This window comes from Mycteria americana, chromosome 3, assembly GCF_035582795.1.
Source record: "Mycteria americana isolate JAX WOST 10 ecotype Jacksonville Zoo and Gardens chromosome 3, USCA_MyAme_1.0, whole genome shotgun sequence".
Lineage (NCBI taxonomy): Eukaryota > Metazoa > Chordata > Aves > Ciconiiformes > Ciconiidae > Mycteria > Mycteria americana.
In genome coordinates this window covers 51862979-51888796 of record NC_134367.1, presented here as the reverse complement: position 1 = coordinate 51888796, position 25818 = coordinate 51862979, and the positions used below count along the sequence as shown (strand labels likewise).

At 40.1% G+C, this 25818-nt stretch overlaps 1 protein-coding gene across 5 annotated transcripts in view; it reads right to left on the bottom strand.

The window, feature by feature from the left end:
- Positions 1–24344, bottom strand: part of ARMC2 (armadillo repeat containing 2) — a 69319-nt gene extending 44975 nt beyond the window's left edge. For 3 of the 5 annotated variants that reach the window (XM_075498516.1, XM_075498513.1, XM_075498515.1), the window contains exons 1-5: positions 24250–24344; positions 19459–19680; positions 18076–18148; positions 15610–15778; positions 14085–14292 (exon numbers count right to left, since the gene is read on the bottom strand). In XM_075498516.1, coding sequence (XP_075354631.1) covers positions 14085–14292; positions 15610–15778; positions 18076–18148; positions 19459–19676 — 668 coding nt within the window. In that variant the 5' untranslated portion in view covers positions 19677–19680; positions 24250–24344. Of the gene's footprint in view, positions 1–14084; positions 14293–15609; positions 15779–18075; positions 18149–19458; positions 19681–24176 lie in introns of those variants that run through there. The other 2 variants (XM_075498514.1, XM_075498517.1) reach the window with 2 other exon arrangements.
- Positions 24345–25818: the final 1474 nt, after the last annotated feature.

Here is a 25818-nt window from a genome sequence, read left to right as displayed (position 1 = left end):
AGGAAACTATTACATACATCTGTGACAAATTTATTCTGTTTGCCTAGCTACACACTCAAGCAGCACTGATCTAAAAGAAATATACAAGATATAGACTCTCTTTGCTACTAAACAGGAATCTTTCCTCCTTTAAATTATGTCCTAAAGACAAAGGTCTTAATCTATGTTTTCTGTTCTCAGTGTATGTTTAATTTAACACTACTTATTCCATTTATAGTTCATGTACCAATACAACCTAATCTCCTAAATTTCCTTCTAAAGATAACAGTAGTGTGTTAGCAATGTTATTTCATTTTTTTTAACCCATTAATTTAGTTGCTATGAGGCTTAAAGCTAAACTGTTGTTTAAGTGGTTTGCTGGACTGGCGCCTAAATCCTGTCTGCCAGTCCAGACAGAAGATGTAAGTCATCCTATCAACAGATGGAGACAGAATAAAAGACAAAGCTCTTGTAAGATCACTTCCCTTCAAAAGGGACTGGATAGCTCACTGTGATCAGTCAAAAATTTCCCAAGCAATCACATTAGAGGAACACTTGCTTCATTATGGCTAACAGTGAATAATGCTTTCTTTTTACAGCATGAGGATTTAAGTGCTCCAAAAGCCAAATGCTTACACAAACTATCTTGAAATTTTTTCAGCTCATATACAGCAATTCCTACTTCTCTGGGGAAGCAATGCTTTAAAAAAAAAAAAAAAAGACAAGTGCTTGCATCTCTACTCTAAAATAGACTGGCATCTGTAAGAAAGAGAGTTTCTACAGCACACATTAAATACAGTTCAGTGTATTAATAGAAATCAAAATTTGGTTCCATTTATGTGAATATCTTGTCCTACAAACTTTAAAAGTTAAATGATTCTATGAGGTTCAACCATCCCTGAAATCAAGACTATAACCGGAAAGGACACTGGATAAGCAAGAGAATAACAACTTCAGTCACCTAATACTAACCCAGCTATATTCAGAACTCAGTATCTTCAGAATTATATGTAGGCATGATGATACTATCTGCCTATATGAATATGGATGTTTGAGTTTGCTTTCCTCAGAAAAAGAGTTTTGTAACTATAACCTGTCTGTGCCTCTTCCCCTAAAATGTAAATCCACAGGATGAATCCAAGAAACGTCAACAAAAACAATCCTACAAGTTTTGTAGGAAACAAGAACAGCTGAATAGAAAAGACACTGAAGCAAAGGATGTGGTAACCTGAACACTTATCAGATAGAAACAACACATATGCAAGATGAAGGGTAAGACCATATCAAAGTCTGAACTGCATAAAAAAAAGTTTGGTTGGAACCTATGATTTCTTAAACACCAGTATCAACTGGTTTAGAGACCTACGCAAGTAGGAAAGCAGATTGCTATACTGCTGGTATTCACTGAACTATCTGTACTTTTGGGAAACATCTCATAAATTAAATAGCTTAACTAGAACTCTCATTATTTTCAGAAAAAGAATACACTGAATACGTATATAAATGAGAATGACTGGTGGGCAGGCTTATCTTTAGGGAGCATGTACAATTCATGAATTTTGTGAGAGATTATAAAATCCCTTTATGTATCTTTACCATGCTGCCTACTCCATTTTACAGAGACTTCTGCTTCTTTGTTATCTTTTCACTTTCTTGTGGGGCTGAAACTTAAGCAGCAATATCTTATTAAGAACTATGCAGTTAAAATGTAATCAACCTACTCTAAAAAATAAGTTACCTCCCATTGAAGGGAACTGGCTTGTCAAGAGAGTGGTTGCCTTGGAAACAAAGTCAATTGGCAGAAATCTGATCATCTGATAAGGGACTCATCAAGAAATCAACTGACAGAGGCTCTGATGATTTACAGAGAAAAAGAACTTGGCAACTGGATCATCTCTATCCCCCTCATATAAGGGAGATCATAGTAGCCCCTACGAGGAACACTGCTTTCTTGAATGTACACAGACTATGAGGACTTCCAAAAGGAAAGTGAGCCAGCACACCAGTAGCGTGTTCAGTATTTTCCCCTGGTGAAAGAATGCATGTTTAGATGTTTACTTGCTTGTTCTTGCCATGAACCTCTTGTTAATGGTAAATCTGCAAACTCTCACCTTCAGTGGTATTCCAGGGAAAACAACATTTCTAAGAACTGCATCCCAGAGGCAAAGAACTGGGCTAGTCCTCTCCAAAGAAGCTGCACACAACAGCAAGGTCTGATTCACAAATGTGAGTGTAAGATCCCAATAAAGGCTCTTTCCTCATACTGCAGAGCCTTAAACATCCGAGAATCTGTCTACCTCTTTACTTGTAAAACAGTCTGGCAATGGGTGTGAATTTTGGGCCACACCCTTCCATACAGTTAGACCCTTAGCATGGTTCCTGCTATGGTTTTGGCCCAAGAAAGGTAGTACTTTCCTTGACAAATGCCTGGGCACAGGGCACAGACAAGCAGAGTTAGGGATATTCCCAGCCAATACTTTGTGTGTGGTAGGGAGGGGGTTAAAAATACTTGTATTGTATTAACATAACCCATGACACAGCAGTTGGCCACCAAGCCAGACACCAACTCCTTCATTTAATTTTTATTAATTATTAGTACAGATGTAGCCCTGGTGCCCCACAGATTATTTAGTTACCAGTTAGGAGGGACACATAGCCTAATACTAACAAGTTAATGCTTCTCTACAGAATTGTCTCTAACAAGCACCTTTGATCAGTGAGGTAGCAAAGCTTAACTAGAAGGAAAAGAGAACTTGATCATCTTTTCTGAATTGTCAAGCTTGAAGGCATTCCCTCTAGACACTACCCTCTCCTCATGGTAGGGTTCTTGTAACACCTACATATTGTTACAACTTTGGGAGGCAAAACTAGAAAATATGGAAGTGGGAGAAGAACAGAGGAGCACAGTAACTGAGATAGCGCAATAAAGGATGAAGAATATGCGAGTTAGTTTTCAAAAAGAAGAGTAGGAATAACGGGGAATGAGCAAAAGATAAGGGCAGCTGGTATGGAAAAGTCCATAAGCCCCATACTATCTGCTTCTGCAAGTGCCAAGATCTCACATGACTTTGCTCCTCCAGAGATTATGAGCCTCTTCTCTTGCACCCATGTAAACTGAATCTGTGGACTCTCTCTTGAAATAGAGATAGGAACTGGGACTATCCCATGTAAACCGGAATCTGAAGAGAGACTTACAAAGGCAGTGAGCTACTTGCATGCAGATAGTGCATAGCATGCCTGGAGTAAATGCTGCGAGGAAGCCGTACACAGTAGACACTAGCTGGTGTCTGGAAATACATTTATTTTCCATTTTTAAACAAGGAAATTAAAATTAATTACCAACTTTGTGATGCGGAAGATAACAAGATTCTGCAGAGCACCCTTAACTTTATATTTATAGGTATCTTTTGTTGGCGAATTCTACATGACTGCTTAAGGCAACTTCTTTGGGATGGGGGGTGGTTGAAGGTATCAGAAGAACCAAACTGGTTTCCATTGACAGATATAGAAGGAATATTAGGCTTAACATCCAGGGACTTTATGGAGACTGACTAACCAACCACCATTTTCTCTCAGTCAGCTCCACACAAAACTTTCCAAATAGTTGTAAATCTCAAACATCAGCAACATTTAAAGCAGAAAAGGTAACCTGGAAGATAGCTTGGAAAAAACACACAGCACACTGCCTTCTGAAGGCACCACCTACATAAACTACAATAATACTAAATTTTACAGAACATATGTTTACATACATTTTATAAAATTATGAGACAGAATACGGTCTAGTTAGTCCAAAAGCTTGTCTTCAACTACCTCTTTTTAGTGGATCAGAAGACAACAAAACTGGTAAGTACAGACACAGAAAAACCTCTTCAGAAGTTCCTTCCTGATAAGAAGACTTAGTCTGTGTTGCCACCACGTGAAAGATCTCTCATCATCCATGTGCTCTCAATAAAACACTGGCCTCATTACTAACTTCTAGTAGCATTTTCTAAAGTAAAGTAATATTTAGTTGGGGGACGTGATTCGGTTTATTTTTAAATAAATTTCTAAGGCATTTGAGTTTATTGCCACTCAATTTCCTTCATTTTTTTGAAGCCCTTTTTCATAAGTCAGAAAACTGTAATTATGAGCATACAATTTCTACTCATCTATATCTGCAGAGCATTTTCTGTATCTATAGGTCTACAATTCTAATCTTCTAAGTTCCTTCCTCATAAGCAAATCTAAGCCCCTGATAGTTTCATTGTTTGTCCTTAGAGCCCTTTTATTTTTTTGTCTTTATTTTGACAAGGTAAACAAAACAAGTTGTACTTAATCTAAAAGTACACTAGCCATTTATGTAACAAAAATATACGAAAGCCATAATAGGTCACGCTGAAAGTCCACCTTGCTCAGTGTCTTCTAACAGTGACCAAAAAGCTTCTTAGATACCTCCAGCAAAGAGAGGGTGCTGTTGGGGTGCCCTGCTTGCAGTTCTCCTTCAGTTTCTGCCTTCATGTTTTTCACCCTGATGCATTCCCCCCTCATATTTTTTCTTCCATTTTCACCCAATAGTCACTCAATTTCTCCCCAATGTATTTTCCTTCATTCCACTTCCTTCAGCCCCCACAAACTTCCTTTCTTCTAGTTAATTTAAAACCCAAAAATGTGACTCAAATTTTCACAAATTTTATTTTGGATCCTTTCTATATCGATGTTTTCAGGTCTTCAAACATCTAGGAGAGCAATTTGCAACTTTTCACAAGGCTCTAAAAACAGCCTAGGCACTGCAATAAGTAAAAGATGCAGACTGTTTATACATAAATACAAGCACTGAACATCTGATTTTACAAACATACGGTGTGTGCATTGGAAAGCCAGACATAATGTATCTACACCCAGAAATCAAGACATTTCACTAAGTGGTAAGAAGAACAGATTTAGAGCAATGCTAAGCAGATCCTGGGGGCTTGCTCAGGCAAGCCAGATGTATCAAAAGGACTACTAGGCACAAAGGTGTTCTTTCAGAGTAGATCAGAGCTCAGTCCTCCCGATTGTGGGTAATCCTGAAACAGATATGCCATTTAGAAAGACTGTTCTTTGAGATGTTACCGACATGTATATTCAGAGTGTGACATCTACACTGTAATCTGGGTTTATTTTTAATGCTAGCAGTATCCAGGATGGCATGCCTTCTATTGATAAGGATCATTTGGCTATTTAAGCAGTTGTGTATTTTCCTTTCAAACAAAGATTCCCAAATTCCATATGGACTACAAAGGGGAAAGCTGCAAGGATGTGTTGTGAAAGTATATACAACCAATAAGTCTCTAAAAAGAACAGTCACAGGTAAATAAGGAGTTTTTCCTCTTTTGAGTGTCTGCCATGGGAGAGAAGGAAGAGCTCTTGTCACACAACCAGTGAGGGTGTCACAATGCACCCTCCCTTCAGGTATTTATATACATTGATAAGACCCCTTCTGAGCCTTCTCTTCTCCAGGCTAAACAGTCCCAGCTCCCTCAGCCTTTCCTCATATGAAGGACTCCCTTCATCATCTTAGTTGGATTCTCTCCAGCTGGTCCATATCTCTCTATTGCACTGGGGAGTCCAGAACTGGACCCAGCACTCCAGGTGCGGTGGAGGTTTTCAAGATGCAAATGAACAGGGTCCTAGTCTCATCTAGACTCCCTTTTCCACAAAAGATTGGACCAGATGATCTTTTCAGGTCCCTTCCAACCTGAGCTGGTCTATGAACTTGGTGTCCACCGGGACCCCCAGGTCTTTTTCCGCAAAGCTGCCTCCCAGCTGGACAGCCCCCAGTATATACTGGTGCCTGGGGTTGTTCCTCCCCAGGTGCAGGACTTTGCACTTGCCTTTGTTAAACTGCACGAGATTCCTGGCAACCCATTTCTCCAGCCTGTCGAGGTTCCTCTGGATGGCTGCACAACCCTCTGGCATATCAGCCAATGGGTTGCTTACATACTGACTGCCAGTTATCGTTTTTTTAAATTATTCAGAACTCTGGTCTCCTGACCTGCCCATCAGGTCTCTTGGCAGGAGCACTGGGGAGCACAGTGCAAAGATACCTAAGGCTCTAGACCAAGTTTATCAGGGCACAGCCAGACTCAGCAGCTTCGTCTCAAAAAGAAGGATGGCAGCTCCATGGAAAGATAAAAGGAACTAATGGTGATCAGGGCAAGAAGGATGATGCAGCAGACCCTGAGCCAGCAGCAAGGGACAAGGTGGTGCAAGAACCCCAAGGCAAAGGAGAAAGGGAGTCAGATGCGGACCTGGAGGAAGTAAGAGAGACTGCAACTGATGTTCTCGGACAATATTCAGCTACACAGTGCTTAGGAGCTACTGCTGTAGAACATAAGCCCTCTGCTACTGTGATTCTTCCACCATAAGTGTTTAGTGATCAGCAAACAAGAGTTCTAACTCTAAACCATAGTTACTGATTTTAATAACAAGACATTGTTCTGTAGACTTTGAAAGGAAGCGTAAACAACATCCTAGTACTTTTGCCAAAGCAACTAATAGGAATTGTTTCTAGCTTTTGGCAAAATGAGAAAAAAATTAGTATTTTGCTTTATCATTCACTCTCATAGAAATTAATTTTTCCATATGCCAATTAACATTTGCATTTTTCATTAATCCATTTATTCCTATTTAATTATACTATCCAGACCTTTTATGTTGCCAAAAGGACATCAGAATTAGTCTTCTCCGTTGCCTTTCATTGGTTGAATACTAGGGAATATGCTTTCGCATTTTTGTTTTGTTTTAAACCAGGTGATTTCTTCCTGACCCATAACTTAGCAACTGAAAGGCACTCCACCTTTTTAGACAAAGAATTGACCTTCACTGAGCTGCTTAAAAGAATGTGTCCCTATTTTGCTCAACTACCACTGAACTTTCCTTTTTATGATGTCATCTCAGGTACAAACAAGATATTTCCATATTGTGTTTGTATCTAAGTAATAGGTGTGCCTCAAAAAAAAAGAATTAGTATAACAGCTCAATTTTTAAAGACTATTCTCCTTTTAGAAAACATAATGGAGACATAGTAAATTACTTGTGGACAGCTAAAAGAAATATAAATTAAAGTATTAAACCAATTATACAAACCTGTAGTCAGTCCTGTTTCTCAGCTACAAAGATTTTCAAAAGCATGCAAATAATTGAAAAATTTATAATATAGATGTCCTGAAACTATTTAAGGAATTGTAGAGGATTATATCATAAGTAGAAAAGACACCAGAAAAGACAGAAAAGACACCAGAAAAGACAAAAACAAAGAGAGTGAAAACTATAACTGAGACTGTAACTGTAACTGATACCACTGATATGAGATAAGATAAATAGTAGAAAGGCAACGTAATTTGCAAAAATATGTTGACAAATAGGCCAACTAGACTCTGAGTCATCCTAAAGATGAGCAAATAACAATTCCTCTATAAATGCAATCACGGGCATAGTCCATTACTTATGACAGCTCCAGCGATAAAAAGAATATAGTACTCTATACAGGCTGTTGATGAAGAACTTCATGCACATGTTAAATAATATGGCCTAAAAGAATAATAGAGGTTGATGAAAAACCTATATCCTTACCCTTTTTTTCTTCACAGTCTTTGCATCTTCTGCCTAATACAGAAAAATATTAACAATATCTATTTGTGGCAGGGTATCTTCAAGCAAGCAGACAACTGATAGCCTAATTCTAACCATAAAACACACCTAAAATACTAGCCTAAATATATTTGAGTCTGAAAACCACAGCATCTTCATCTTCCTAACTTGAACCTTGCATAAGCATTCTCATCCTAAACAAAACTTCAGTCTAAATCCATCGTTACTATTGTCCTACCTAGACTGAATTGGCATTCCTTCTTTACCCCTTGCATGGCACGCTTCCCCATTCTGGAATTACCATTCAATTGGGAACAAGGACATTCAAGACCTAGATCTCCCAGACTTGGAGACCATTGACTTTATCCTGAAACTAATGACTAGAGTGGAAAGACTCCCTTTGGAGTAGGCAGTAAAAATGAGCCTAAACTCCACACCCTTTCACAAGTGAAGAGATCAGAGATAACAGCTACCTGTTGCTCTTTTCTTCAGAAGTCTATAAATAGTTCTGAAAAAAAGAATTCTTCATTCCCAATTTTCTCTCAGAATCCCCTAACCCTATACAAAAACAGGCATGTTCTTGGAAGGGCAGGTGTCATACTTTCTTTGGAAAACACTGTAAAAAGCTCTACCTGTGAAAGCCTTCCCACCACTCGATTGTTTCTTTCTTAAATTAGTGGTCTCAATAGCCAGTGGAACCAAGGCAGAAATAGAGAAATATTAGTTAAGAGAAGATTAATTTTCTGTTTCCATGTCTTTATGAGAACTCCAGAAACTGTGAATATACATAATGAGAAAAGACAAATCCTGAAAGAAGTCTGGAGAATCTGCAGCATATCAGCTAAACCATACAACAAACTAATATTTACACCATGTCATTCATTTCAAAAATTAATCCAGAGCAAAACAGAATGGGTGTTCCCTTCAGGAAAGAAATCTATCTCCTCTGCAGGAATCCTTTTCTTTGAGGAGAAAAGGAATTAATATTTTGGGCGCAGATGTGAAGCTAGTTTAACCAATCAGCCAGAAGGGATTTCCAGTATTCACTTGTCCCCTGCTTTTATAATTTTCTATGAAGCATTCCAAAACTCTAAAAAGCACAAGAAAGAGAAACTAGACTTATGGAAGCAGTTGATTAATACCTCTCAAGGATTCTGTCAAACAGGCTTTTAATAAGGACAGCAATACTGATAGAAAACAGGGCACAGTATATCTTCTTTACAGCACCTTGTATTCTTTTTGTAGCTTTTATAGAAATCACTTATTAAAAAAAGTGTAGAGCAGGCCACTTGGGAATCAACTGTTTGCTACCAAGCTTTTCCTCATTGAAGGCACCTATGTTTGTAAGGATTCCTGGAATGACACCTAGGCTTTCAGAATATTGAGAAATTGGAGGAGGAGAACAAAAGAAGTAATTCATCTTTTCTCACCAGGGAAACTGTTGCTCTTCATCAGCAAATTGCCATCACTGTTGACACTTGTGTTGAAATATATGAATGCAGAAAACATTTTAGAAGTTTCATTTCTAGCAATCACAATAGATGGCAAGGCACAATGGCTGGATGAAGATGTAAACAAAACTTAGCTTCCTTATGATTGTCAGAAATTGCTCCTTGCTTTCCTGAGGCAACATGTCAATAAATTCAATCTGCTTCAATTAATATACCTATTCTACTATGACTAGATGGTTATTTGAAAAACAGAATTGCAAAAATCATGACAAATAACTCTTCCCCTCAAAAGGTCTTTTTCTCTTTTTCCCCCCAGTATCTTTATAAAGCAGTAGTGATTTCATTAGCGTTGTTCATTCTTTTCATCAGTCCTTGGGACAACAAAAGAATTTGAGATGGAAAGTGAGCAAGTCTCTTGCTGGAATAAAATACTTCCCTTCTGTTCTCTTTGAAATAAATATAACAGCATTAATGGCAGGAATCTGCCATGTTATTTTGGCATGCTCCATGGTTTCATCATTAGCAGAAACACAGCTTTATTAGCAACGTTATTTTGGCACATATATAGGAACTGTGGGGAAAGGGGAGTAAAGAGTCTCATGCACCTTCTCCTGTATGAAGTGTACTATTGCTATGATCCTCTTGCTTAATTTCTGCAAGGGTTTTACATCACTGAGATACAGAATTGAGGCTGACACAACCGCTTCACATGGAGAACGACAGGACTCCAGGTAATGAAAGTTTTCACATTCCTTTAAGCCCTCATCCTATTATTACTGAATACAATGCACTTCAAATAGAAAATATCTTTTAACTTCATACAAGATGCCTCAAGTATTTATGACATAGAAGCAGATGCAATCTAATCATAGCAATCATCTAGTACCTGTAAACATGTTCTATTGAGAAAGAATTCCAGAACTCTGTTACTGCAATGACCCCTCTACGGTACTGGAACCTTTTATATATAACTCCTATCAAGACCAAACTCAGCGAACTTTATTGAAGAATAGGTTTGTGATACCTTTCAACCACCTTGTCAGATGAAGAATGACATCTCTGAACTCAGAAAAGGATATAGATCAAGGTCTGCCTGACTCATGTAGTATCATATGCAAATACTGAATCAATGTGTTCATTGGCATAAGTCTTAGCAATGAGTTAGAACATATGAGAGCAGCTGAGATTTGCTAGAGCCATTCCATCGTATGACAGCACGAACCACTTGGGCCAATATAGATGAGGGATCTTTGTCCTTTACTAAAAGGAAAGCATTTTGTATTATTTTTGCGCATATTGCAGGTATGTCTGATACTCTAAGCTATATGAGCACCTAAACGTTGTTAGTGATCTCTGGTGCAAGAGTATAAAGCAGCACAAGCAGCATCTCTTAGGCAGCATTGGCAAAAATCATCTCTGTCTTAAGTACACAGAAAGCATACACAACCCACAGGAGAAGGTAAAGATGCACCATTCAAAAATACAGATCTTGCATTCAACTCAAAGAGGGAATAATATTATCTTACTCTTCTATTTTGGAGAAAACTAGTCAGAACAAGATTGGAAAACATTTTTCTGTATTATCTTAAGGCCAGTAATTTGAGATCTAATTTAAGTGATGGGCGAGATTCCACCACCTCTAGTATTATTCACCCTAGTTCAAACACAGATATGACAAGCTACATGCATTAACATTCCATCTTTTATGGTTAAAATCATTAGCATCTTAGCTATCACATTAAGAGTCAGAAAAGTAAGTAACAGGTCATAAAGAAATTAAGCCAGCGGAGCTTATGCCAAAAGAACCTTGACAACCTATTCTTCAAATATGCATAATGATATTTGAAGAATATCAAATTGAAAATATATAATTTTCCCTTTCAACTTTTTATATTTTCTAAAACTCCTCTTACACTGAGAAACTGAACTGAAAATGTTCTATAAGACTTCATGTTGCAACGAGTAATCTTTCTGGTAATAGACTTTTTTTGCCTGTTCTTAAGAATATTTCAACAGAGAAGCCAGTCATTCTCAAAAATTATCAAGGTAAATCATGGCATTCTGTGGTTCAGGCTATCAGAAAACTCAATCATTACAGTACGCAATGCCATATTGGGTGACTGTGAAAAGCACCACTAACAAAAACCCAAAATGAAAAACTTGTGGAGCTCTCAAGCTTATAAAGGATAAGTATATAATTTTGAACAGATAGCAAGGATGTATGATGAGTTAACTGTTCAGTCATATCTGCAAGTTTTAAAATTATGACTCAGAAGGAAAGTCATTCTTTCCAATTAGTAAAAGTATCAACTGACCTTTTCTTATTAGAGACACTTGGACACCATTAACTACCCATATCAACTGCAACACTAAAGTACTTCACACCACAACTTTTATTTAGTAAAGTCTCATGGAGGATGGGGAGGTGATTTGAGACAGCCAACATGGCTTTACCAAGGGCAAGTCCTGCCTGACCAACCTAGTGGCTTTCTACGATGGAGTTACCACATCAGTGGACAAGGGAAAGCAATGGATGTCATCTATCTGGACTTCTGTAAGGCCTTTGACACGGTCCCCCACAACATCCTTCTCTCTAAATTGGAGAGATATGGATTTGATGGGTGGACTATTCAGTGGATAAGGAATCAGTTGGATGGTTGCATCCAGAGGATAGCAGTCAACAGCTCAATGCCCAGATGGAGATCAGTGACAAGTGGTGTCCCTCAGGGGTCCATACTGGGACCAGTGCTGTTCAATATTTTCATCAATGACATTGACAGCGAGAGCGAGTGCACCCTCAGCAAGTTTGCAGGTGACACCAAGATGAGTGGTGCAGTTGACACGCCAGAAGGACGGGATGTCATCCAGAGGGACCTGGACAAGCTGGAGAAGTGGGCCTGTGTGAACCTCATGGGGTTCAACAAGGCCAAGTGCAGGGTGCTACACCGGGGTCGGGGCAATCCTCGGTTTCAATACAGGCTGGGGGATGATGTGATCGAGAGCAGTCCTGTGGAAAAGGACTCGGGGGTACTGATGGACGAAAAGCTGGACATGAGCCAACAATGCGCGCTCACAGCCCAGAAGGCCAGCCATATCCTGGGCTGCATGAGAAGCAGCATGGCCAGCAGGTCGAGGGAGGTGATTCTGCCCCTCTACTCTGCTCTGGTGAGATCCCTCCTGGAGTACTGTGTCCAGCTCTGGAGCCCTCAGCACAAGAAGGACATGGAGCTGTTGGAGCGAGTGCAGAGGAGGGCCACGAAAATGATCCGAGGGCTGGAGCACCTCTCCTGTGAGGAAAGGCTGGGAGAGTTGGGGTTGTTCAGCCTGGAGAAGAGAAGGCTGCGGGGAGACCTTATAGCAGCCTTCCAGTACTTAAAGGGGGCCTATAGGAAAGACGGGGAAAGACTTTTTAGCAAGGCCTGTTGTGGCAGGACAAGGAGCAATGGTTTTAAACTAAGGGAGGGCAGATTTAGACTGGATTTAAGAAAGAAATTCTTTACAATGAGGGTGGTGAAGCACTGGAACAGGTTGCCCAGAGAGGTAGTGGAGGCCCCATCCCTGGTAATGTTCAAGGTCAGGTTGGATGGGGCTCTGAGCAACCTTATCTGGTTAAAGATGTCCCTGCTCCTGCAGGGGGGTTGGACTAGATGACCTGTAAAGGTTCCTTCCAATCAAAGCATTCTATGATTCTATAGTAACATATGTAGTATGATAATCCCTACAGTCTTTACCTAAAGTAAAGTCTTTTGGGTCACTGATTTTAATGGGAGAAAATGATTTTGCATTGAAGCATTCTCCTTGGTGCTTTACTTTCATTCACGCATAATTTTTCATCGCTGGGCTTATTTTCTCATTTTCCCTCCTTCCATACTCATGAAACTTTTTCTTTACTCCCACAAGTCTCCAGTCTTTCAGAATCTGTGTCTTTTTTTTTTTTTTAATCCTGCTTTCAGTTTAATATAAAAGAGGAGTGTTACGATAGCTCTGCTATGTATTATTTGCTGTAACAGCCTCAATGGACAACATTCTCTAAACTATTCAGTACTATCATCAAGTTAGTAAGTGAAAGGCATTTCATTTTATAAAATTAAGAATATACTCCTTAACGTCAAAGGTGCTTAAGAATATGCACGGAAATAATTTCTTCCTAAGCATAAAAACATGCTAGAAAGAAGGTATCTACTGGCAAACATTTATACTTAATAGTGACCAAGTGTTTATAGGATATGTTTTGAAGATGAAGTGTTATTCATTCTCTATTATAGAGATTGTCATAGCTGTCAATATTAATAGCACAAAATGGTTGTTCATCCAACTACTACTGCAGCAACTGATACACCTACTGAACATAGTGCCATGGACTATTCCTCCCTGTGCAAGAATTCAGATCTGAATCGAAAGAAAAAAATTTACTTAATTGTGAATTACAGAATGCATGTAATAATCTAGGTACAGTAAAAACAGACTGCATGCACATAAGTCTCATTAATCTCTTATAGCTGTTTGGTCATAGAAAAAAAAAAGAACTAAAAAAAATTCAAAGCCACAAAAAAATTCCACCTCTATTGCCAGTGAGTTTAAGCCTGGTTTTTGTGTATGAACACATATTGCCCCAATACCAGAACTGAAAACATGGCTCTACTCATCTGTAGAGCTAAGGGATGAACGTACAGCACCTTAAAACAAGAGGCTTGAACTGTAAAAAGCAGCACATTGAATTTAAACTTGAGTATTCTATATGCAATTATTAGAAGAATTAGTTTTTAAATGTTAATGATCAAACAAAATTAAAGTTATTTCATATCAAGCAACTTCCTACAAACAATATTTGGACAAATTAGTCTTTTGAGTGTAGAAACTTCCTAAGAATAGAAGTGTAAAGATTTTTTTTCCTAATAATCTAAACAGTTTTGTTTTAATGCATAAATAGTGCTGCCTTCAAATTCCATCAATTATAAACATTTTGATACTTGCACAATTGAATATCTAGGAAGAGGGTTGTGTGGAAGGTGCACATTACCATACTCAAGCAATACCAACCTTTCTCCTCTCAGTTGAAATAAAAATTTTCCTGCTGTCCCTTTTAGGAATTCTTCCTTCTCTGATCTGCTGATACGCTCATTACAAATTAATTGTCTACTTTCATCATTAAATGGTGTGTATGACCTTTGCTCTGCTAAGCAGTTATCATTACTTCTGCAAAGATTACTCATCAGAGCAGGTTCTTCAGAATCTAGCTTCTCTTCATCTGAAATAGCCAAAGAGAATATATTTTGTAGAAGTGTTCTTACTCAATAAATACATGCAACAGAGCTCAAAACGAATTACTGTTTGTCATGTTACATTACCAAAATTTGCTTGTATCAATTTAAAAGGTGAGAAAGCTTAAGACTATTTAGAGCAAAGTAGTCAAAAATCTTATGAACACCATTTCTTAAAGTCTTTCGGTTTTTTGTTTTAACATTTTAAACTTTCATAAATTTTTTTTTTTAATTTCCGTTTTACAGATAGGTGGATTGTACCTCGTGAAAGAAGTAATTATATTTCAGGATCTGAATATTATGAAGGACTCAAGCAAAAGGTAGCTGTTAATCTTGTACCTTGGTATGTACACATGATAAGAACCTGCACAAAAAATTTATGTGAACATTTGCATGATCCCCAAAGGGGAGAAGAGGCAAACTCAGGCTATAACTACATTAGGTTCTCAACTTCTCCAATTAGTAACATCAACTTATTAAGGCTAATGGATTAAGCTACATATAGGGGTACATGATGTAAATATATATTTATAGAATATGTACATGTCATGGTTTATTAAAATTAACTCTATCCCAGCTGAAACCAGAACAGTACATAATAATGAAATAAATTTTAGTACTTTTTGTATAAGACTTATTTGCAATCAGGTAAAAAGTGAGATATTCAGTTTATCATGTAAAGTAACAATCCCAGGCAATGTAAGAATTGTCATTATTACAAATGAGTCTTCATTAAAGACAGAGTTCCAGCATGTTTTATTATGAGCTAATGTGTAGGAAACCAAGATGTCAAGTAATTTCCCATCTGCAAGAAAATTACTTTTCAATCCCATGTTTAGCGACCTTTATTAAGTGTCCACCAATGAAACTCTTAACAACAAATACAATGTAGCTGGATGCCTGTCAAGACATATCATTCCTTTTTACTCCTCCTTTTATGCTCAATAATCCATCAGGGAATCTCTTTAGATGATGCCATCTTATTATCTCTTTAAACATTTCAGCATTTAATGTTAATTTTACCCACTGAAGAAAACTTTCAGTAAAAATCGCATTATTTAGAAACCTATAGGAAAAAAAAGGCAGCTGAACAGCTTTCAACTCACTTTCAGAAGTGAAAGCCAGTATCATTTTTGGTAATCACATTTTCAAAACTGCCTTGAAGTCATTTAAATATTTTAAAAATCTATTCTGAAAGGACATCAGGTCCTTTAATATAATATAATAATTCATGTAATTAACGATATTAAAATCCATCATGCAGTTATTTTTCTAGGAAACAATATGTATCAAAACATTCTTACTCTGATCAGGAGGAACCATTTGAGCAGAAAGGAAATTTCCCTGAGAAGTTCTTCTAAATAGGCGTGCCCGAGCACTGCTGACTTTTCTAACCTCTGCAGCATCAGCAGGAGGCTTTGGAAAGGGAATGGGAGAATCTTCATCTTTTGCAAAAGTGACTAGTATTGGTTTCTGTGACAAAGATAAAGACGACGTTTTAATAAAAGCACAGATAATTTCATTTTCATATAAGCCAAATTTAAAAAATATAGAAACCCCAATCATTTATACAAAGGGTTAAGTTCAGAATAGAGTAGATAAGAGTTACATAGGTTTGCTCATTGAGAAATTTTCATATTCATATCCAGAATCTAATGACACCATTCCACTGAACAAGCCAGATATATCACCACAGAAAGCCATTTAAAAGCAAACATTCACGGGTGCAGAAAACAAACAAAAACTAGCCTGAGTAGAGCAACTGAAACTCAGAATTATTTATTTCCCTCATAAATCCTCATTTAACATCATCTGCAGTATGCTTATCTGTCAAAAAAAATGTTGTGCCAAAGACTTGTGCTAACAATTCTAGAGGCACATCTATTCTTTATTATTTGTTTTTGAGCACTAAAGTAGTATTGCCAAAACACTTCAAATGTGTTCATATCATATGTATGACTTCCTATCACACTGAGATAAATCATGTAGATCCAGAAACATGCAAGTTCTAGTTTTATTTATGTCAGTAGCTTGCATCTTAGAGGATGTGACCAACCCCCTGAACCTCTGGTAAAAAACACTTACTGTGCCCTGCATAAACACATTGCCCTCTAAGATCAAGGTTCTGTCCAATTTCCTTACGATAAAGTCTCCAGTCTGATCCTTCAAAGCTCTCCCCAGTATTAGTTGAAGATAGCCCAGAGGTGAGACCCACTCCCCACAACCACTGTGACTAAAACAAGCTCTACATTTACAGTGTACTAACTTATCTCCATTGGTAAAGCAGAAAAGGCAGGTTTTGCATTGGTCTTAACAGTAGTTTTCTCTAGTTTTTTTCCCTACTCTCACCCACAAGATAAATGAAAATTTAACACCGGTATTTAAATCCAACTGTAGATATATTCAATCTAAACATAAGTATGGTCAGAATTCTTTAATTTGATTCATATAAATACATTACCTTATCGAAATTACTGAAGTATAACAATTCTTGGAATTTTTTTTCCCCTAATTTCCTAAAGAATGATACATTTAGATTACTGACTTGAAGAAACAATATATACAGCAAGCATGCTTAACTGTTTTAGCATGCTCTGTTCTCTCGGGTACTAAACAAATGATTATGACTTAATCTTATATTTAAAGATTAAATATAAAAAACCTGAAAGAGCAGATACGCTTATAAATTGAAAACAATTCAAAATTTTCAGAGGGGAAAAACGAGTTCTTGCAAGTACCTCTATCTGTTTTTTAAATAAACTACAATCATTACATTTTATAGATGCGCAAGTCAAATAGAAAGCACAATCAACCTAGTTACTTTCAAGTTATTGATCACAGAACCACAGAATGGTTGAGGTTGGAAGGGACCTCTGGAGGTCAACCTGCCCAACTCCCCTGCTCAAGTAGGGTCACCTAGAGACGGTTGCCCAGGACCATGTCCAGGCAGCTTTTGAAGATGTCCAAGGATGGAGCCTCCACAACCTCTGTGGGCAACCTCTGCCAGAGCTTCGTCACCCTCACAGTGGAAAAAGCGTTTCCTGAAGTTCAGAGTGAACCTCCTCTGTTTCAGTTTGTGCCCACTTCCTCTCATCCTGTCACTCAAAAGAGCCTGGAACTGTCCTCTTTGCACCCTCCCTTCAGGTATTTATATACATCGATAAGATCCCCGAGCCGCCTTTTCTCCAGGCTGAACAGTCCCAGCTCTCTCAGCCTTTCCTCACAGGAGAGATGCGCCAGTCCCTTCATCATCGCTGTGGCCCTTCATTGCGCTCTCTCCAGTTGCTCCATGTCTCTCTTGTACTGGGGAGCCCAGAATGGGACCTAGCACTCCAGGTATGTCCTTACCAGTGCTGAGTAGAGGGGAAGGATCATTTCCCTCAACCTGCTGGCAACACTCCTCCTAATGCAGCCCAGGATACCATTAGCCACCTTCTTAGCGGCAAGGGCACATTGCTGGCTCACGTTGATACTCATGACCTTTTTCTATTATAGTAATCTTACACAAGAAAGCTGACTCAAGCATCTGTCTTCTGATTCTTGTTAATGTCACTTAGAATTATAATGCAATATAGCAATATTTAAATAGTTTAAATTATTTTCAGGTTTATTTGGGAGAAAAATGACAAAACTGACTTTAAAAGTCTCAGACTAGCATTATGACAGGCTTCCATTTCTCCTCAACCTATTTAAACCATAACTTTTCCTAACACTACTGATACACATATTTTTATGTCAGTATTGCATAGAGTTATTTCCAGCGTACTCACATGATCCAGCGGGCTAAGACGAACACCAGACACTGGTCTTGATTCAGCCAAATCAAAACTGGATGCATGAAGACTAGCATAAAGAAATTAAACATAATATGAATAAAGCAGACCTGGTGTTTTGTGGCTGGTTTTTTTGTTTGGTTGGTTGGGTTTTTTTTAATTGCATCCTTCTTCCCTTTGCCAATGAGTATGGGGAAAAGGAGGAAGAAAGGAAGAGTGACAGAGCATTTTTACACCATCACTCTTCTTCCATGAATGCTATTTAACTTTGATATCTGGGAATTCAGCAGCATCAAGGGAGAAGAATTACAAGATCGTCTGCACACCTGCTGTGATACAGTTTACTTCATACACGCCTATAACAATTCTCTAATATAAGCCTAAATTTATGCACAAACCCAACTGTGGTTAGTGCCCAAGCTATCTGACACAAGCTGCAGAATACTGCAGGGCAGAAAACCCAGGTTTGTGCAGGCATGAGCATGCTGCTTCCCATACACAGGAGAAGCACAGACAGAACAAGCATGGATGTCAGCCAGAGTGACCTCATTACCTGGTCACCAACAGACAGCCAAGTCACTCTCAGATTCCTGCCTTCTGCAAGGGCACCACATTATGCAGGAAGGAATACTGGATACATTGAGTGCCTGAAGCCATGCTGCCATGAAAACAGCAGGGACGCTGACTTGTATGGTCATTCAAACATGTTTCAACATCCTTTCTGGCATGCCTGATGCCTAATGTTACAAATACAGCTCATATCTCCTCCCTATAGTCATTACAGAATTGACATATAAGGAGAGCTAAAAGATGACTGGGAAAATGGATGTAAAAAGCCCAATATACAATTTTTTTCTCTTTTGTCACAAGAGACAAATCTACTGAGCTCTGTGAATTATGCTATGTAACAAAACTCCACACAGAAATAATTTTGAAGTAGTATAAATTTTGTTTAAAAATGAGCATTTCAAACTTCAAGACCTACCATTTTATATTTTAAAAGATCTGAGGAAGCTCTGAAAAAAGATCTAGCATACAGTTTACATGGAAACAAGCAAGCTTGCACAGTTTCCAGGGAAAAGTTGAAGACTATCTCAATTAAAAGCACACATTGTCTTAAGAAAAAGGTGAGTTACAGACCATTTTCCTATACTGTTCTCCACATACAAAACTAGTGTAATGACTGCCTCTGGTAGCTGTAATCCACAGGAACTTCCTGGACATGTAGATTAACACCAACAGTAAGGATCATTAGAAGAAGGCAAAGGATGTGATTAGGAATACAGATTAACACAGAGAAAAAAGTCACCGGAAACATAATTACAGAATCAAATCTCTTGCTGCTAAAAGATATTTGAAAAAATCTTAAAGCCACAGTACCTAAAAACTGAAGGGGGTCTAGTTTGAGGAGCTCGTGAGGATCCAGATCCAAAAAGTTTCCTTTGATCCTCTGTAGGTGTAAATGGTCTCTGAGTTCTTAGTGTTCGTAGAACATTTCTGGCTTCATTTATAATCTCAGAACTGGTCTTCTGCTTTGGCACTAAAAGCCTGTAGAATGGTTCTGCCTTTTCCATGTTTTTATTCTTTGAAGCTTGCATTCCTCTGCAAAGTAGTGCACAAGAAGAACACTATACAATGTAATGGAAGGCACAGAATATAATGCTAGTTTTAAATTACAAACTATTAATTAATCAATGTTTATGCTACCACAACGTAGTTAAAAAGGATATTATAACAAAATCCTAGACAGTGGTGAAGTGGTGGAAAATAAGGCTCATTGATACTGCATTTTCCTCACAATTTCTCAGTTCTGTAGGAAAATACTGAAGAAGAGCAGAAAGCATCTGACATGGAGAACCTTTCGTTTTTTAGAGGGAGAGAAAATACACCACACTCAGTACCACAGTGCTTTCTGGGCCAAATGTGGTACTCTCCAATACTACAGAAAATCTGTTTCTTAACACCTGATTACTTCTAAACCACCATAACCAAAACAGGAATTCAATAATATGCTGTAAAGAGACACTTTCTTTCCAATGAACGTAGGAAATACCCAATACAAGTTATCGACCTTACCAAGGGCAGCTTCCTAATAAGTCAAAGAGGTATTATTATCAGTAACTGAAGCACAGTTATCAGTAATTGATAAGCAGAGACAAAGAAGAACAGGCAATCCATTTTTTCTCCAAGAGAAATGCCTCCTCAACGCACCCTCAAGCACATGCAAGGATAACACTAACATAAGATAAATTATCAACCCAAACTTTCAATCAGTGTTCTGTCCTGCTGCATATTCTAGCAAATGCAGTGGGCAGTAAAAGACTTGCTTCATCATCTCTTGAGGCCCCCAAAATCAACCACAATCCTGGTGCAGTTCTCTGTAGATACCATCCTTCTCATTTTACAGCAAACTCATCATGAGCCTTAAACCATCCAAAATTCCTCTTCTGCTTTTCAAACTTACCTAAAAAGAAAAATATGTTTCTGCACTGTCTTTGACTCAGACCATTGGGTCACTTCTGTTCTCTCACACTATTTATGACAATGAACTGACAGTAGATCAGACGCTGCCATCTTGGTTATTTCTAAACTATGGAGCAAAAATCCTATTTCTCTAGTTTCTTAGTTCACTTCTTGTTCTGCATTTTTACATTTCCAATTGCCTCTTCTTTCTTTCAGAGCCTGTACATTCTGGCACAGTTTCTTTAATTAATACGCAACTCAACCCCTTCAGCTGAACTACACAAGATAAAATTGGATGCTAAGGAGCAGTGCACCAACCTTTTCCACTAAAAGATGCATAATTACAAAACAGAGGAACAGATCAGGAGCCTGAGACTGTCAGTGTTTTTAATCCTTCCGATTACCATTAATACATTACTTTTCTTCACTGTGACTAAATTTGGGTCTCTGTGCTCCCTACTCTTCCCTCTACTACAACGTGATTCGAAGTTAAGTACGGAATTCCACTGCAGCAGTCTGTTTGGAGCAATTATACAGCCATTCCTCACTGAATAGGGAAGGTAGATTATCATTCCCTATTCTCCCAGCTACTGGGAGTCAAGATTTTGACCTTTAAGTGGGAGGTCTTCTGCATATGCCATATGTCTGATACAGATATTATCCAGCATACATGGAAACAATAGCTGTGAATAAATACTAAAACATAATCAACATGATTCTACAAATCAGAAATTGTAATTAATTCACACTTCTTTTCTGGTCTATATATTTCCATCCACCTTGCTAAATTTTAAAATGAACCTAGTATCTTAGATTTAATCTCTGAAGGACACTGTTTTCTTTAGTTCTTAAAAACCTCTGTGCTCTGACATTGAAATGTGTATTTTATGGGATTTATGTATATGTTCTTCATAGCTAAACTAAGAAGCAGCCTGAGAGAGATGATGTGTTTCTGTGGTACAGCACCATCTCCGATACAATCAGCTTAAGTTTTTGTTAATTCTACTGTCAACTGCAAATTTTCTATCCTAGAAGTACATTTATTTGCCATAGCTGAGACCAAATTTCCATTATAATAACTTTTTGTTGAAGCCTTCACCTCTCACCTGTTTCTTTTTAACCAGCAAAGGAACTTTTCTACTGCAAACTTAATCAGTAAGTCCTACCATTTGGGCACTGTTATAGTCACCCTTCCAATGCATTAAAAACAAAGTGTTAATCATTAACGTTGCAAAGGGAACCTATGGCTTAGTTTGAATGCTTGACTGAGCTCACTGCTGCATTGCTGCTTCAGTGGAGAGGGGCAGAGCACCACCTTTCCCCGCTGCCGGACCAGCAAGGGCAGCGGGCGGCAGTCCAGCGGTCAGGCAGAGCGTGGTGGGAACTCTCAGGGTGCGGCAGCAGAGAGCAGAGCTGAAGACCTACCACTGACAGATGGGAGCGTGAGCACTGCGTCATTTCGGCACGAGGTAACGTTATGCGTGTTCAGAACTGCAGTAGTGATACCATAGCAATATATTATTAATTGATAGCCCATAGTTATTAGCCAGAAAATGTAACAGAACACAGAGAAACAAGTAAGCAGTGTCATATAGGACACGTGTATATATACATATGATAAGAAAGCCTACTCTTTCATGCAAGCATTTAAGAACCACGAGTCCTTCTTTATCTGAATGAGTTTGGCTGCTGTGCCATCACAGCACAACCACCGTCTCTTTCTCAAAAGCCAGATAAAGATGATTTGTACTCTCTATTTTATAATGCCTAAGGCTGAAACATTTAAGCATCAAGCACTCGCTCTGCTGCAGCAGCACTCAAGAAAGAAATTCAATCTGCTCTCCAGTGTCCCACACCACAGAAGCTTTGAGGAAGCACCTGCAGCTATACTACTCCAGTTCTCTTCCTAGAAAACTACTGCCTAGATCCATGGATAAAGGGAAAAACCCTCCCAGTCACCAGAAGCTTTCTCGACTTTGATGAGAATAAGGTACCCGAATCACTCAATTGCAGTGCCAGAGACTAATTTAAAACATGGTGCAACAAATGAATGCAACAAGCAGAAAGTAGAAGTATAGGATGAAAGAGCAGCACAAGTGTGGAAGGGGAACGACTGCACTGGCTGCCCAGCATACAATCTGGTTTTACCCTTGGTTTTCATTATTTATACAAGACTAGTTCTGTCTGGTTTTGTATTTATTTGTAAGAACTTCTATTTTTTCACAAACTCTACTCTATACCCTTTTTAAAATAAAGTATCTTAGTTGCAAATAAGAAATAATTCTAATAGTTAGTGTTTCTTTCTGAAAATCCAGCAGCATTCCCATTTTGCTCCCCAATCCCAGCAGGGGACAGATAAAGGGAATGTCGCAGTGTCAATGGGAACAGCATAACTGGTAAACACAGATCTTGTCCCCCACTGCTGTCACCACTTCCCAGGTAGCCTTTAACTTGCACAGATTTCCTCTCTGACTGGATGGTAGAAGAGTATTATGCCAGTGTCTGAAAAGCCATACTTGGGCTCTTGTCTTTTTTCCCATTGTTTACTCCAGCAGTCTGGTCTTCTCTGCACAGGAAGAATGGAAAGCAGTAGATAGTGGTACAGGGTCAGAGAACCCCAGCTTGACAAAGCACTGGTCAGAGAACCCTGGATTAGTCCTAGCTATCTCCAGAAGCAAGATAGCTGCACCCTCACAGCACTTATCCTGAGTCAATCAGCACGAGAGAAGCATGGCCGACTACATCAGATGTGGCACCACACTGACTGCCATCCTATCTCCCGTCTCAAAACCAGTGTCATTTAATTGCAAGCATACAGAGCAGGTATACTTGCAATCACTAAGTACAGTGAGGAGAAAGCCTGTACTCAAGCCATGAACACTCTGCTCACCGACATTTGAATCAGGTTCTGTCTGCCCAAGCAAATCTCTAGGATAGTTAGCACCCAAATACAGGTTTAGTAAGAGTGAACTAATAATGGGTATCACTAGATATAATTTTATCAACAACTTATCAATCACAACTGATATGCTTTCAGCTTGGTGAAAGTTTGAGGCAGAGAAATCCCTATCAAAAAGAAATGAGAACAAAGTTATGAGAAATTGAGCCTGCAGCCCTCCACAGAGGAAGATTTTCAGTGCGGCCGTCCGATAACATGTCCAAGAGGAACTCCCCAAATAAGCAGCACCTGTGCAGTAACAGCTGACCCGGGCTTTGAGGAGTAACCAACCCAAATCCGGCAAAACAAGACTCTGCCCCGGACACGGTGGGCAGCAAGCTGCCGGGAAACAGACCGGAGGTTCTCCCTCTCCAGCCACTTTTGCAAAGCCTTCCGCCCGACTGACCGCACACCCCAGCCCTTCGCCCCAGCCCGGGCCTCCGCGCCCCCGCAGCGAGGCGGCAGCCCCCGCAGACGAGCGTTACGGCCAGGCGGGCCGCGGCTGCCGCCGGCACCGGGCACTGGCCAAGGCGCTCTGCCTGCCTAACGGGCCCGCCGACCCCCCCTCCCCAGCGGCGGAGGGCCGGGACCCGCCACCGCCTCCGCGGGGCGCCGGTCGCCCTCCCCCTATCCGCCACGGGCGGCCCCCGCGCCCGGCGGAACCGACGCCCACTGTTCCCATGGCAACAGTACACACCATGGCCGACGGGCCGCGGGCGAAGCGCGGCCGACCGAGCAGCGCGCCGGGGCCGGGCGGGGCCCTCACTCACCTCCGCCGAGGGAGACCGCGGCCCCGCCACGGCGCTGGTACCGCTACGCCCCGCGCGCTCCCCTCAGCCGCACCTGCGGGGGCGGGAGTGGGGGAGCCCGGCGACGCCAAAGCGCCTGCGCGGCCACCTGCAGACGCATGCGCAGCGCGGCCCAGGTCGGGGCGGGGTGAAGGCAGCGGTGGGATGTGCGGGGCTGGGGCAGTGCAGTGCAGTGACAGTGCAGTGACAGCGCCGTGACAGCGCCGTGACAGCGCCGTGGTCGTAGCCGCTGCCTGTCCGGGCCGATGTCCTTGCACCCCAGGGGCAGGGGCGGTGGCAGTGAGGGATCCTGCTGCAGTGTTGACCCGTAAGATGGTGGTTTTCTGGTGGCACTTCCCCCAGCCTGGCCTGGCCCACATTCAGAGCATAGTAGTGGGTGGCAAAAGCCCAGATTAGGAGTGACAAAAGTTACTCGTTTTGGAAATGCTGGATGTGCCCTGTTACGCTACCTTCTCTCTGAGCTCAGATTTACAGAATGGAAACGGAGACACTGAAAGTTTTCCACAGTAAAACGGGGGGACGTGGGCACAGTGTAGCAGCAGCTGCAAAACCCCTTCCCTGGGTCACCATGATCAGGCACCAAGGGTCGGATCCCTCATCTCAGCAGCTTCCTGCCAGGCCAGAAGCGCTATCGCATCTCCTGCTTGCCTCCTGTTCTCTGGAAGGCCAAAAGATAGTCGTTTTCACATTGCCTGTAGAAGAGCGTCACACAAATCGGTTCCACAGGCTGGAGAGCTTTGTTGGAGTGGCATGGGGGGGTCACCCGCAGTGTCCCCCACAAGCTGCCTCCCAGGCGAGGCTCTACCAAAGGTGCATCCACCTCCAAGTTTTGGGACCCTGTTGGCCAGGTGCACCTCGCTGAACAGCTCGATGAACAGGTCCCTCACGTGCCTCCTGCTACCAGGACGGGAAATGTGATCATGGCCCATATCAGAAAATCTCCAGACATGTAACAATGACACAGACAGGCCTGTTGCAGCAAGTAGGATGTTCATGGCTGACAAGGACAGTCTTTGTTCGCTATCTCTGAATGCGTTTTGAAATTTATCTAAAAACTGCTGTAGGAGGGTGGGTTTTATCTCTTTGTGAATAATAGAAAAATGCAACACATGCAGCTCCATCTGACCAAGCTTCTTCCTTGGTTCCTTTATAGCATACTTCAGATATATATGAAAGCGCTTTCTGAATAACTTCATCTTGTATATATATTTATATGTAAATATATGTATATCTTACTGACTTAAAGTTCCTTTTACTAATTGCTTACTAACATCATAACTTTTACTTCCTCATGTTTGTTAGACAAGAACCCTGTGGACATTTTAAATTTAATTTGTCTTTTTGAATATTGTTATAAGCCTGTTATGCCCCTTTCTTCTAGAAAAAGTCCTCTTCCAGTTCCTCTCTTGATTTGACAGGCATTATGATAGCAGTAAAAAGATCTCCATGTGTAACCCTACCTGGTTTACATAACACATGCCATTATTTCAGCTAGCTTCTCCTTTATCTCTAATTATTAGACATCTAGAC